The 14,144-nt window shown below is 38.3% G+C and overlaps 1 protein-coding gene across 2 annotated transcripts in view; it reads left to right on the top strand.

The window, feature by feature from the left end:
• MOCOS (molybdenum cofactor sulfurase) overlaps nucleotides 1-14,144 on the top strand; it is a 216,573-nt gene that overhangs the window by 115,174 nt on the left and 87,255 nt on the right. For both annotated transcript variants that reach the window (XM_082290039.1, XM_082290040.1), the window contains one exon: nucleotides 13,981-14,057. In XM_082290039.1, the coding sequence (XP_082146165.1) occupies nucleotides 13,981-14,057 (77 nt within the window). The remainder of the gene's footprint in view (nucleotides 1-13,980; nucleotides 14,058-14,144) is intronic.

The raw sequence follows: 14,144 nt of genomic DNA, 5'->3' as shown, positions 1-14,144 counted from the left end.
CTGGTACTCCTAATGGATATTTCAGATATCTTCACTGCCTATTATTTTACGACCATCAGTTACCTGGCTGCGTGTCCCTGAAATATTTATATGCTGTACCTGAAAAATCAAACTAGTGGAAGACAAAGTAGGTTCATTTCAGCCCTGGTTAGTCGTTGGTTGTAAATGAACTATGAGAAAGTTTTTTCCAATGAGACTTTTGCAGAAAACATACCTATTTTTCTGTGGTTGCAGGTGCAATTTGGTGAAACTTGCATGCAAACATTTTCTCTTATACTTACCACTATGCTGTCTATAGCGTTTACAAACCCAATATATTCTTGTCCAAGAGGCTTCATTGAGAGCTGAATTTTGAAAGTGCTTCTATTCATAAGAGGGAATAGATGACTTACTGTATTGGTGCATGCTGAGTTTTTTAAATGAGTGTTTTGTATTACAATGTCACTGTACAATTTTTCTTTCTTGATGATACTTTTGTGTCTGGTGTGACTGAGGCAGAGATTTCCTGTACTCTTAAGTGAAAAAAACATTAATGGAGATGGGTATTTCCATGTTTACTGTGTTAGTATCATCTCATAAAATTATACAGCTGTCAAGATCACCTTATACTTCTGTGATGATCAATCTAAATAAAATTATCTACTTATTCCTCACCACCATCACCAGAGACCCTCCTTACAGAAGCATAGAGAACTAGTCAGTATGCCATACTTTCAGGCTGGTAGAATATGCAGGCAAATTCATAAGAAAAACCCCCTGTCAGTACATGCATTTCTTTTGCTCTTGTCTCAGTAGTCTCATACAACTGATGTTGAGCAAGATGGTGTCACCCAAATTGCGTGTCAAATGGAACTGACTTGGTCACAGGAAAATCAGCAAGAGGGGTGACTACAGGGTTTTCAGAGGTTCCCAAAGTAACAAACTTCTCCATTTATGTTATTTTTATATGTAGTTTCAGAAAGTAAAAGGAGTTGCTATTTTGGCATTTTCTCTTTTTGTATTCTTGGGCATGGGGTGAAAGCCTTCTGGGTCATGTAATCAACCTATTCATGGTCAAAGACACCCACACTATATAATCACCTCTTTATCCTGAGCTTGTGTGCAAAATGAGGGGGATACCTTTGGGACAGGGGAAGGAGGATATGTTGGTTTTGGTTTGTTCCTGCTTCTCATGTTGAGAAATGGTTCTATATTCTCATGTTTTGGATGTTCACAAACTTTTAATTTGCAGTCTATATTACCTTGTGGACAGTTTGGTCATTTTTCTGCATTTTGTCCTCTAGCTGTTTTTCCTTCCTGATTATTACCCACCTTTTCCCCATCTTTAGATCTACCAAGCACTTCTACTTAGCTTTGAATTTCCATACTAAGTGAACTGAATACTTCTCTAAGATAGACTTTCCTTTTCTCTGTTTGTCATATACAGCATGCCACAGAAAGTCTTATCAGACCTTTATTAATGGTGTTATTTTTCTATCTGGAAGTCCTAGCATGTTTTTCTGTTTGTCATCCTGATGGCTGATAGCTGATCTGATAGACTGGCAAATCTAATATTTTGGATGACAGTCCTCCAGTTCATGGCAGAAGTTAATTTCAGTAATCCCTAAGTGCATAATAGGGCTTATGCACAATGATGTACTTATCATACATTGTAGCATATTATACATTTAATCTCATTTCTGTTTTTAGGGTTTTCAACATTATCTGTTTCTTAATGCACACATTATACAGCCCCTTCTCCTGCACTGACAATCTCCAGATTTCACTTCAGCAGCCCATTTTATCTTCACATTCATACCTTATATGCCAGGATCATTACTGAGACTACTAAAAGAGATACTTGCCCCAAAGCCAGAGCTCAAGGAATTAAATGGGAAACCTTTTCCTAGTGTAATAGTTCCCCCTTCAGCACATTTGCTTGGCCTACTGTAACACTCTTCTAATATTCTTTGTTCTATAATAGTTCTTCATATGACACTAGAGGTAATGTTTTACTGAAATCCAGATAAATTAGTTCTTCATTTCCTTTGCCTAGAAAAATAACGTGCTTTTAAAATGGCAGCATCTCTGGGATTGATTTTCCATTGGCACAATCCAAGGTGTGTTTGAACATGCTTTTATTTACTCATTTAATTGTGCTTTCATTCAGAACTTCTTTTCAGAACGTACATAACACTGAGTTCAAGCTAATAGATGTGTTGTTTCCTGGATAACTGTTTCCCTTTCTTCAGCAGAAATACTGTGTTTTCTGCTTTCCATTCCTGATTTGAAAAATTTGCTTACTGGCCTGTGTTATTTGGCTTGGGGAGTTTTTCATGCCAATTTCTTACAATTCCGGGACATAGTTCATCTGTGTTCATCTGCCTGTGTTCAAGTACATTAAAACCTTTGATGTGAGCTTCCACACTCACTTGCAACATCCAGTTGCAATAATTTCAGTTTTGATACTCTCCACACACTTTCAGCCATGAGTCACCCTCTCCTGACCTGTGTTTTTCATCAGTCCTTCTTAAAATCTGAGTCCAAGTACTCAGGTAGTTTTCAGACTTTTCCACCAGCTCTTTGCTTTTTGAATAACAATCATAATCCTTTTCTTTCTCTTTTTATTTATATTCCTTATTTTGTTATATTTATATGTTATTATATATCCTTAATATTTTCCATTGTTTGTAAATAAAGAATAGTTTACCCTTCAGTGTGATTTGTTTTGTCAGGGCTTGGCTCCTGGGAATTCTCACTTTATCCCTGTGTTTTCTATCTTTCCAACAGTAGCTTCCTTCCCTGAGCAGCACTGTTTCTGATTTCATGTCATCATTAATAAAAAGTGCTAAAATTGAACATAAGAGGTCTTTTTTTAGTGCAGGTTATTGCTGGAGACTTTCTCTAAAAGTTCATTTTCTTTATTTCTTTCATACTTTTGGGATGCAAATTCCATATATTTTTTAACCTCAACTTCAAGTAATTTTAAGTCTCCTCTTTATCTAAGTATTTGATGATTTCAGTTCAGTTTTCCTGGCCAAGTAACTTCATTAATGTCTCATTTTGCCCCAGTCACATTCAAAATCTCATTTGAGGTTGCTTATCCATCTGTGACACATAAACTTGTAGTTCATCTGACCAGGGTTTCAATCAGTCAAAGTCTCCCATTGCGTATTGTATAACTGTTGGTAAAAGCAATTTTTCAGGTAACTATTTTATTTGTAGCAGGTTTTGTTTGGGTTTGGCCCTGATATTAAGTAATAATTGAACCCGACCATTTCTGTTATCTTGGTTTTGCTTGAAGAAAAGTTAAAGTTATATTTATTTCTATGAGAGTGATAGAAAAGTATCTGTTGGACCCAAAAACTTTTTATTTCCTCCATGGCTATATAGCCTATAGCAGAATCTCAGCAACTAGTCCTTCTTGTTTTGAACATCTCACCAAAGACATTTCAATTCAAAATATTTCTGTTTTTTTCACCACTGTCTCTCCTATATTTATGTGTTTTCTTCAGCATGATTTCTGTTTGTGATTTTTCTACCACATACTAATAAGGTAGTGTCCTAGAGTGGCTCTAATCCCTCCATTTTGTACCCCATGTACTTTGTCTTAGCATATAAACATCTCTGCTTTTTTCACCCACTCATTATCCTGTTTTCCGTTTGGGTGATAGCTGGGATGCTATTGCTTACATAACGAATGCTTCTATGAATATTAAGTTTTTTGTTTCTCTATTGATGCATGCACTCCTAACCATCTGCTGTTCCTTCACCCTGTTGTTTCCTCAGCTACATGACTCATGCTCTTCTCTGTCAAAGCCAGGGACAGGAGTCATCTCCCTGTGCGCCCTACTTCAAGCATCAGCAATGCCGAGTAATATGCCAGAATTTTCCTGATTCCAGAAGGAATTGTTAGCTGAGATGATCCTTTCTTCTGGATTAGGATGACTGGAAGACCTCCAAAACTTCCTTCAGTTACTGACCTTATCAATGCAGGTCCAGGACACCTTTGATTATATGAGCACATGAAATTCCTGGGGACTCCATCACTGCACTCCTGTTAAAGAGGCAAGGCAGTTGTATGGAAAAGGCTCTTGGCTTTCTGCAGTTTAAGGTGCAAACTACTTAAAACAGTGAGAAACTAGGAGTACTTGCTAATTCAGTATCGCTGCTGTGAATTCAATTTTCTGGAAATATGGTAGCTCTCAAAATCCAGTCCATGCTTGGAAAATCAATTAGAGTTGGTACTTGGAAAGAAAAGTTGCTTACTTCTTCAACTTCCCAGTCTTCATACACTGAGGTACCTGTTGACCTCACAGGGTAGCGTGAAGTATTAGTAAGCCTCACAACAATGCTGAAAAATAATAATAAAAAAAAAATATTGGAAGAAATCTGCATATTATAGTCCCAAAGTGGAAAAATAGTTCGGTGGATCTTGCAGTAAACCAAATCATTACCAGGGTGCACCTGATTTGGTGTAACAGACCTTACAATTTTTTTTTTTTCCAGCATGAAAGAGGTGCAGAAGCAGTAAGGGTTTTTCCTTGTGAAAGTCATAGTTGGTTGTATCCCCTAGGCATAAAAAGGCTACTTGTATGCCTTAGAATGTTTTATTAGCTGAAGTTTTCCTTGTATTTGTCTTGTCCCATTCTTCTTTGATGGTTTTACTGTTATCACAAAGGTCTCAACATGCAAACTAGCTAATAAGACCTTATTCTGAACCTTAGTTGTTTCATAGCAGGAATTTAATAATGCCAGTTCTGTCAAGCTGCCAGCCTTTCTGAATACACAGTGTTGTTTCTACATATATCATACATTAAACTGAATTTGGCTGCTTAGTACTCACTTGTTACTACTTGTAGTTGGTGTATGCCACCAGCTACAGTAGTTTCACATACATGCACGTTCACATCAGAAGTAAAAGACAAAAACACTGATAACATTTTATTCTTGCTGACACCTATGAAATATTAATTACATGCATGAAGACTTCTGAAATACACTTAATGCTCATTCCATTTTATAAAAATGAAAATTATTTCCTGCTTGTATTTTATCTGCGTTAATCCAGCATTGCCAAGTCCACCACTAAACCACGTCACTCAGTGCCACATCTATATCTTTTAAATATAAGGGATGGTGACTCCACCACTCCCCTGAGCAGCCTGTGCCAAAGCTTGACAACCCATTCCATGAAAAGATTTTTCCTAATATCCGATCTGAACTTCCTGTAGAGCAACTTGAGGCTGTTTCCTCTTGTCCTATCACTTGTTACTTGGGAGAAGAGACTGACCCCTACCTGGCCACAACCTCCTTTCAGATCAGTTGTAAAGAGCAATAAAGTTCCCCCCAAACCTTCTTTTCTCCAGGCTAAACAATCCCAGCTCACTCCCGGTTCTGCAGGGCAGCTTTCCAGCCACTCTGCCCCCAGCCTGTAGTTCTGCCTGGGTTTGTTGTGACCCAAGCACAGGACTCAGAGCTTAACCCTGTTAAATGTCATACAGTTGGTCTGTCCAGATCCCTCACATTCATGAGCACACTATGGGCATCTTTCTTACTGACGGTAACAACATTTGAAGTTCTTTAAGTTAGTTTTTGGGTTGCCATGAAAGCAGAGCACGTCTTCCCCAAATGGTGGCTCTACACAAAGTGGTTTAACATGACGGTCCTAATTCACAGCTCCCAATGCATTCTGCTAATCTTGGGCATATATTGCCTCTGAAAATTACCTCTGGAAAGAATTTTTTTCTAGAGAAAGAAGCTTTTTGGATGACATCAGAGAAGTCTTTTCACACCCCCCCCCACCCCCCCCCCACCCCCCCCCCCATTACACACACACCCCCCCCCTCCCCAACTGAGGAAATAAAACACTCAGAAGTCTTGCTGAATTCACTTTTATCTGTAGTGGAAATGAAGTTTATGCAATGCAGCAATCCCTTCTTCAAGGCACAGACCTTTGTATAGAATGGAGATTACCCATTGGAAAGCACTCATAGGGATTTTTCTCCATTATCTGAGGATAAGTTACTGCTAACCTTATCTGAGGTCACTGATCTGGGGCTGCCTCACTGGCACACATGATTAGATAGTGGTATTTTTAGGTGTAGGTTTTTAAGACTGAATTCATGTTCAAGTTCCTTTCTTGTCTGCCAATTCTTAAACAGATATTTCAATTTAAATCTTTTGCAGTTAATTACAAAGTTATTCTTTATCCCCAAATGTACCTGTTTAAGGATGAAAGATTACATCTCAATCTTCATGAGGAAATAAATCTGTTTATACTGAACACAGAAAAATGATTACAGCTGGTCAGATTCTTGCCTGTGAAAAATTTACTTCCAGAATGTCTTTCATCCTTTCCTTCCTCCTGAGGAGAAAATCAAAGAAAGGGCTTTGAATTTTTATTAATGATTCATTACTCATAGCTGATCAGTGAACAGTTTATGCAAATACACTTTGCAAATTGCTCACTTTAACTATTACTTGGGGTTATATCTGGATATTACCTTCCCATGGGAAGCAGAGGTGTGAACATTTGGATTATTGATATATAATCATGGGAGTATAATGTATATCAAATGTTAAATACTCAGACAGATACAGAAATCATTTGCAATACGCTTGCTTGCACTGAATTGTGCCTTAATGGGGTTCTTGTTGACACTAATAAGTTACAAGTTAAGATGAATGAGTATAAATTGCAAGCGAACTAGCTGATAGTTGAACATATTATTCTTTGAGAGTAGTTAACCAGCAGGCCTCATGTTCCTAAAGACTTAAATTTAATGTACCTCAAGGAAATATCCCTTTGTATGATGGAATTTAAAAGAGAAAGATTATTTTTGTTTGTCCTTGTCTGCCATAGCAATACAATGAAAATATATTGGCCCGTTTTGTGAGTTTGGAAGGGAACTTTTGGCCTGTGACATGCAGTGCATTGGTTGTTTTGTGACCAATGACTTCTAGTGGGGAAAAAAAAGTAGTTTTGTTTTTATTTTGCTTTGGAGGGTCCTTGTAGGGGTTGGCAGGGGGAGTATGTTAACCCTGAGATGTAATTTATTCATTGTTTCAGAGCTCTGAGGAGTTGATAATCTACAAAATCACAATGTGTCATTCAGACCAATTTGAGTAACAGGTTTAAGGATTGCTAATCTTTTCAGCGCAAATGGGGAAGATTTTTCTAGATATACATAGTGAGCAAAGTTACCAGCTAGGAGTTCATCAAATTGTACATAAGGGAGAGATGCACAGAGACATTTGAGAAATAAAAATGGATTCATTTATTAATTCAATTTTCTCCTCCACAAGTGGCTGGTTTTAGGGCACTGGATCTCCTTTTATTGTATGAGAAACAATCACTGTTCATGATTGTGTAATGTACCACTAACAGAGGTAAAAAGGAGTTGCTGAAGTGGTAAGAGTAGGTGTCTTATTCAGAGGTCTAGCATTTATTACTGCCCTCCTACCATTTAAATTCTTGGCTTACTGTAGTATGCTCCTGTGCACATAATTACACAAATGTTAGATTATTATGAAAGAATAGTTTAATGGTAGCATATGTGTCTGTTCCAACAGGCTATCTCCTAATTTTATTTACTTGCTTCAATGGCTTTCACTGTGTGAAACAGAGATTTAGTCAAAATGGAATGTGTACCTGAGGTCAGTCATCTGTGGAACATATTCTGTTCCAAAGATCTTACTAGTAGAGGATCAAAAAGCCCACAGACAAATGCTTGGTCTTGGGAGATGCTGCCTTAAAGTTCAGCTGTTGGTGTCGATGTGACGAGGATTTTCCCCGGTTAAGAAAGTGACTAATACAATCAACTAGCTAATTGCTAAAAATGAAGAGTATCACCTGTGGGAGACAAAGCCAGACAAAGGGAATCATGTCCTCTGGAGACACACAAACACCCTGCAAAACTACCTTAGAACTTTGTTTCAGGAGGAGTTGATAAAAGTTCTAAAGAGCAAAGCAGGGCCCTAAAGGTTTTGTAGCCTAGTAATGATATATTTTGAGTTAAAGAAAAGCAAAACAAATAAAGCTCCTTCTGCAAATGTTGGGTTTTGATGTTGGAAAGCAGTGAGACCAATTAAAATCTGTTCCCCTGCTAATATCAGAGATGGCAATTACTAACCTAAGAACATGAATATGATTGAGAACAGTCTGTTCCTACAGCCATGAGCTTGATACTGTATACTCTTGGTGCTATTGTAATTCCAGAAAATGTCACTTTAGAATAAATAAGAAATGTATAAAATGTAAAAATTGAATTTGCCAGGACAGATGTTTCATGTGGTGGTGATATGGAGTATCTCTAAGAGCTGAAAAATAGGATCTGAATGAACTACTTTTAAATGCATACCAAGAACCTCTCTGTATTGTTGTACTTTTTAATTAGATGAAAATAAATGAATTGAAAAGATGAAAGGAACTCATGTAACATCTCACTTCAAAGGGCAGCTCCACTCTTGAGGAGTGTTTAAAAAAAAGAAAAAAAAAAGAAGAAAAGCAGCTTATTCAAGAAATATGCATTCTCTGTGGATTTGGTTTCTCTTTTACGTGCTTTAGAAACTCAGGAATGTCTTTTGTTCATTTGACCTAAATGGAGTCATTACCCCAGTGTAAGGGAGAGTGGCAACTGGCTGACAGTGATGTTCGCCATGCGCTCCTTCGCTACAATTTGCATTGACTCAGCAATGCTCACAAATGAGCAGAATTATTTTTGATCTTGTGATGGGATTTTTATCAAAGTTTCAGTGCTCTGGCCTCTGTTCTGGATAGATATTGCACATGTGGAAATGTTCCTTAGCTGCTTCCCAAGGTGAGAACTAGAACACCAACTACCTCAAGTGTATACATATCAGTGCATTCAGCCTTGGAAACAGACAGGATGAACTGGAGCTCCATGCCTGGTCAGAAAGGTATGATAGCGTAGGAATAACTTACACATGGTGGGACAACTGGCCTGAGTGAAGGATTGTGATAGGTAGTTAAAGGCTTTTTTGTAAACACAGGCAGGGAAGAAGAGGAGGAGGAGTCACACAAGTTAAAGACAACCTTCATTGTACAGAAGTCACATAGAGTGATTATGGAAGCCTTATCTAATGCCTCTGGCTCAAGATCACAGGGGTTGTCTCCAAGGAGGATCTTACAGGAGGCATCTGCTGCTGACCTCCAAACCAAGACCAATGAGGCAATATTTGGATCAACTAAGCAAGCTTCAAATCACCAAGAACCCTGCTCTTATGGGTGACTTCAACCACCCAAACATTTATTGGAACAAACAATAGCTAACATATCATCTATCAAGTTTTGGAAACGTGTGGAGAGCTGCTTCCTTACGTTAGCTGTGCCAGCCAGGAAAGAGGCACTGCTGGATTTGCTACACTCAAACCAAGAAAACCTGCTTTCGTTTCGATCTCGGTTAGAGATGGCCTTGGCTGCAGTGATCACAATATTGTGGAGTTTGGGATCCTGCTGAGCATGCTGAAGGTGGCTAGTAAGACAAAGGTTTTAGATTTTAGAAGGAAAACCTTATCACCATATTCCAGTATTTAAAGGGTGGCTAGAAAGAAGATGGAAACTCTCTTTTTTTCCAAGGAGGCATATGGGAAATATGGGGAGTAATGGGTACAAGTTACTCCTGAGGAAATTCTGACTGGACATTCCTGATGGAAACAATCAGCCACTGGCATAATCTCCTCAGGCAAGTGGCAGATTCCCCAACATTGCACACTTTTAAGATTCAGCTGCACAAGATGTTGTGCCATCTTGTCTAGACCATGTTTTTTCCAAGAAAGGTTGGACCAGATAATTCTTGAGGTTCCCTCAAGAACCTGTTATTCTATGAGTCTGTGATTCTATGCACAGAGAAAATGTCTCTATGTCTGGATTTACTTTATCTGGACAAATGAATTGAAAAAAAAAAAACCAAAACCAAAAAAATCCCTCAAACAACTCAACCACTCATCTGCCTGCTAAACAAGTCAGCATTCCCAATCCAGCAGCGGATGCTTCCACCCAAAATACCTAAAAGCCGTGCCTTGTATACTTTTTATATGCAGAATAGCTTCTATTATGCCAGATATTTTGTCACCTCAGCATTGGTTGATTGTCTTGAGGGAATTTCTGGACTCTTGATTTAAGTCAGTGCTGTCCTACTCCAGGGTAGTATTTTAGCCTTCCACCAAATTTTCCTCTAAGTCCCCTTTTCTAACATGAAGGGTTTTTCAGCCCTTCAGCACTTTATTTCCAATCACATCTGCCCAGGCCAGAATTCTTGTCATCATATTTCTGTGTAAAGGTGACTTGGCTAAGGGCAGGATGAATTGAAACTGCCCAAGATGTCACCGTTTCCTTCTGTGTTTCAGTTGCCCTGAAGTGTGAGATGGTAACTTTAGAAAATAGCATTTGTATGCAGAAGTGTAACAGACAAGTGTCACAACAAGCAGTTGATTGTTTCAAAGAAAAACTAGCCCATCTCCATCCCTAGGAAGATCCTAAAGGCAGGACTGCTCACTGTAAAGCAATAGTTTTCTCTTGTGACTCAAAAATTTTTGCTTCTAGAAGCAGAGTTTGTGTGTGACTTGGAGAGGGAGAACAGCTCATCAGCTTCATAACTCCTGGATAGATTTTAGGCAAGCTGCTCTGTTCTTTGTTATGTCACGAATTGCTTAGCCAGTTTGTCAGATAGCAATTGGATGTGAAATGCTATTAGCACTTCACAAACACAATCAGCTAAGCAACTGAGCTCATCCCAGACCTGATTAAGTGAGATCAATTATAATAAGAACTAGATAAAAGAGGTAAGCTTCTTGTTTCTTGGGTTGGTATTCTGCCGTATTAGCCTTTGTAAGTATCCTTTATACATCATCAACTGCAAAATCTTGATTACTTCAGGAAGTGGCTTCTAGACCAGCATTCAAATGAACTTCATCCTGAGCTGATTATTCTAACACTGCAACTGCCACTGAGTTCATTTGAAGTATCAAAAAAATAAGCCATTGAAGCCAATGTTTTGCAATTCAAGAAGCATGTTTCCTCTCAAATACTGTTAAATATTCTGAGAGAGAGCTCTTTGTGTCCCAAGAAGGGAATAGCTGCCCTTCATAGCATCGTGTTTTGCCACGGCACTATTGCTATAGCACTTTAGGCTTAATTTCCTAGATACCAGAAATTATACATGATTCCTGAAAATCTTCACATGAAGTTGCACACCAAGTGTTCACAAAATCTGAAGAATATATGTGAGAGTCAAGTGCACCAGAAGTAGTGTAAATATACATTTTATAGCAATACCACAATATTCATGCTTTGTTAATCAGAATTGGAAAGCTGCTAATGTAGGAATAGAGGGGGCCATATGAACAAACAAAATACAACAGAGGAATGTTGCAAAACAGTCCATGTCTAAATTGTAGAAAGAGAGACTTGCCCATCTCTTTGAGCAGATATTTTTAGCATTATTTTCATCTCTTTTGTGGCTTCTGGTTCTTGCCTTGGAGCTGCCAGGAGGTAATTTTTTTGTGATACAGAGAGATTAAATGCAGGATGCATATCATGCCGCTACAATTGTGCTGTTCTGGAGCATAAGGTTTGACCAAAGCCCACAACTCCTTTTTTTAATTTGAATGAAGATTCCTGAGCTCTGAACTATTTTCATAAAAATATTTAAGATCTTAGAAGAGTGACATGGTCCATACGTCTTTCCTATTGTGTAGCATTGGATGTACTCAGTTGTCTGCTTAGTTAATAATCATATCTGATAAACAGAAATACAATTTTTGCCTTCCCTTTTACATTGGGTAAGACTCACATGTCTTTGGTGATCTAGGCTGGCACCTTTGTTGCCCTTTCAAGTGCTTTCTACTATGATAGTGATAAAGTTGTTGTTAGGGGTTGTGCAGTCTCCGTGATGGGCTCAGTGCCAGTGCCTCTGCTCTGGTCCAGTTCCCAGTGTTTTGTTTGCTTTGCTGGCCATTGTGAGTAACTGAGCAGAGCAGATCAGTTCCCCCTCACGGATGCTCTCTGTAATCTCTCCTTGGCAGACATGTGGGACCACTGTGACCTTTTCTGCATCCAGTGTAAGTTTTTAATGTTTTTCTGTATTCAATTCCAAAACAACTGTTAGCCTCTGCCTTATCTTTTCTTCCCCATCCTCCTACATCTTTTATGGCTTTTTGGATAGAGTAGTGCTTCCCTCAGATACTGGTCCACAGATCTCTGTGAAAATATTCCTGGGGTTAGGTCTCTTTCATATCACAAATGGCCATTTTACATATCATCACTGACAACCAGCAAGATTTCTTCCCTAAAGTTCAAGATCAATTATTAATAATCACTAGGCAAGATTCAGAAATTTCTAGGGCAGATTCTTTGGCCTATTCTATGTTAAAATATGTGAACATGAGTGGTCTCTTTTGGGCCATTCATATTTGTAGCAGTCCACCACTTTTCTCTTATCACTTGGTTTATAGTTATTTGCCGCCTCTATCTTCTTTCATTGCAGCTTAACATATTATCATATATACACAGTACTCTTGCATTTTTCTTTTGTGTGGACCTTTACCAAATATTTTTGGAAGGTTAATATGTCCTTCACCTGATGGTGTCACTTGCAGTGTTTAAAAGATTTGATAACTATAGAAAAATAAAATAGGAAGTAAAAAAATTATTATAGAAATGAGAGCTATTATGATATTCTATCAATGTTTATTTTATTAAAGAAAAAGCATTTGATATCTGACATTTTCAAACTTTGAGCCTTTTCACAATACATACTTAATTGTGGCACCAAAAGCTTTTAGCATGCATTATGAAAGACTATGCATACAGGAAAAAAAGTAATCCCCTATTTTGTGGTCTTAAACATGTATGTAAAGTGTTTTTGCCCAAGAGTGCATGTCTTATGCTCCACCTTGTCCACTAATTCTTCAGTGTAGATATCATCTGACCTTTCTGAGAAAGATCCAAGGAGCACCAGGTCCCTGTGGGGGTCTTGTCCTTATGGTCGGAGTTTAATTTTGAGCTTGAACCATGAGATTTGGGATGGGTTCATTTCCAGCATTAACTGTTACCATTTTGGACATAGCTCCTTCCTCAGAGACTTGCTGTGACCCCAGGTTTGGCCTTGCAAAGTATTGAGTCCTGTTCAGTTCATCAGTAGCATTATTCTGCATTCTTCTTTGTGATGAAGAAAAATGAATGATCACTCCTAAAAATTTCTCTTGGACTGTAGTGCACACACAGCCTAAATTAAACATATTTTGTGCTTCCCTGGTGTCCCTTCTGGTCTCTTGAATGCTTTTGTGCATCAATTCCTGAATACATTCTCACCTTGGAGCTTCACCTTCTCCTGTTGGACTGTGGTAGTAGTTTGGTAGTAGTAGCTGCAGTAGTTCATAAAATCCAGCAGTTTTGTTTCTATTTGATGTTTCCTTTAAAAGATGCTGGTAGGGGATGCACCTCTCCCCCCATCCTTGTATAGTGCTCTTGTGGCAGGTCAGTTAAAAATTAATTTCCTGGAGAAGCACACAGAGGGAGATTTGTTAGTGATCTCTTTGTCTGATTCCTCTTTGCACCAGATTACTGGAGTCTTCTAACTCAACTCCATTAGGTGTAATTACATCAGGGGGTAGGGGGATACACACAGGTCTCCACCTGTCTTCTCACCTATTCCCTAATCTCTCAGAAGGTAATTTAGGACCTTAACATAACTGTTAACCATTACTTTAATGTAGGTTAGTACATAGTTACTCTATGTAGGAGAAATTATACCTTTCTATGTGCAAGCAACTGTTTATGTGAACCTCTGTTGCTTTGGGGAACAAATTTTCACTTCACAGGACACTACAAGACTGGGGGATGAATCCCTAAGGGAAGAGTTCCCACTCTGCAAGTTAGATTCACTGAAAATAAAAATAGTAACTCTTAAAATAGATTTAAAATCTGTACCTTAGCTGCATGTTGTATTTACTGTGCTCATTTGTTCCATTCTTTAGGTTTGAAGACGGTACAGTCTCTTTTCTTGATATCATTGCTCTGAAACATGGATTTGATGTTCTGGAAAAACTCACAGGTCAGTTAATATAACTCTAATACTGAAGCCTAAAGATTTATGCTCAGGGTACAGGTCTGGTCATATTTCTTATGTCTCTAGCTTAAA

This window comes from Coloeus monedula (assembly GCF_965178545.1).
Source record: "Coloeus monedula genome assembly, chromosome: 1".
Taxonomy (NCBI): Eukaryota; Metazoa; Chordata; class Aves; order Passeriformes; family Corvidae; genus Coloeus; species Coloeus monedula.
The sequence above is the reverse complement of the archived record's forward strand: the minus strand, read 5'-3'. Positions and strand labels throughout refer to the sequence as shown.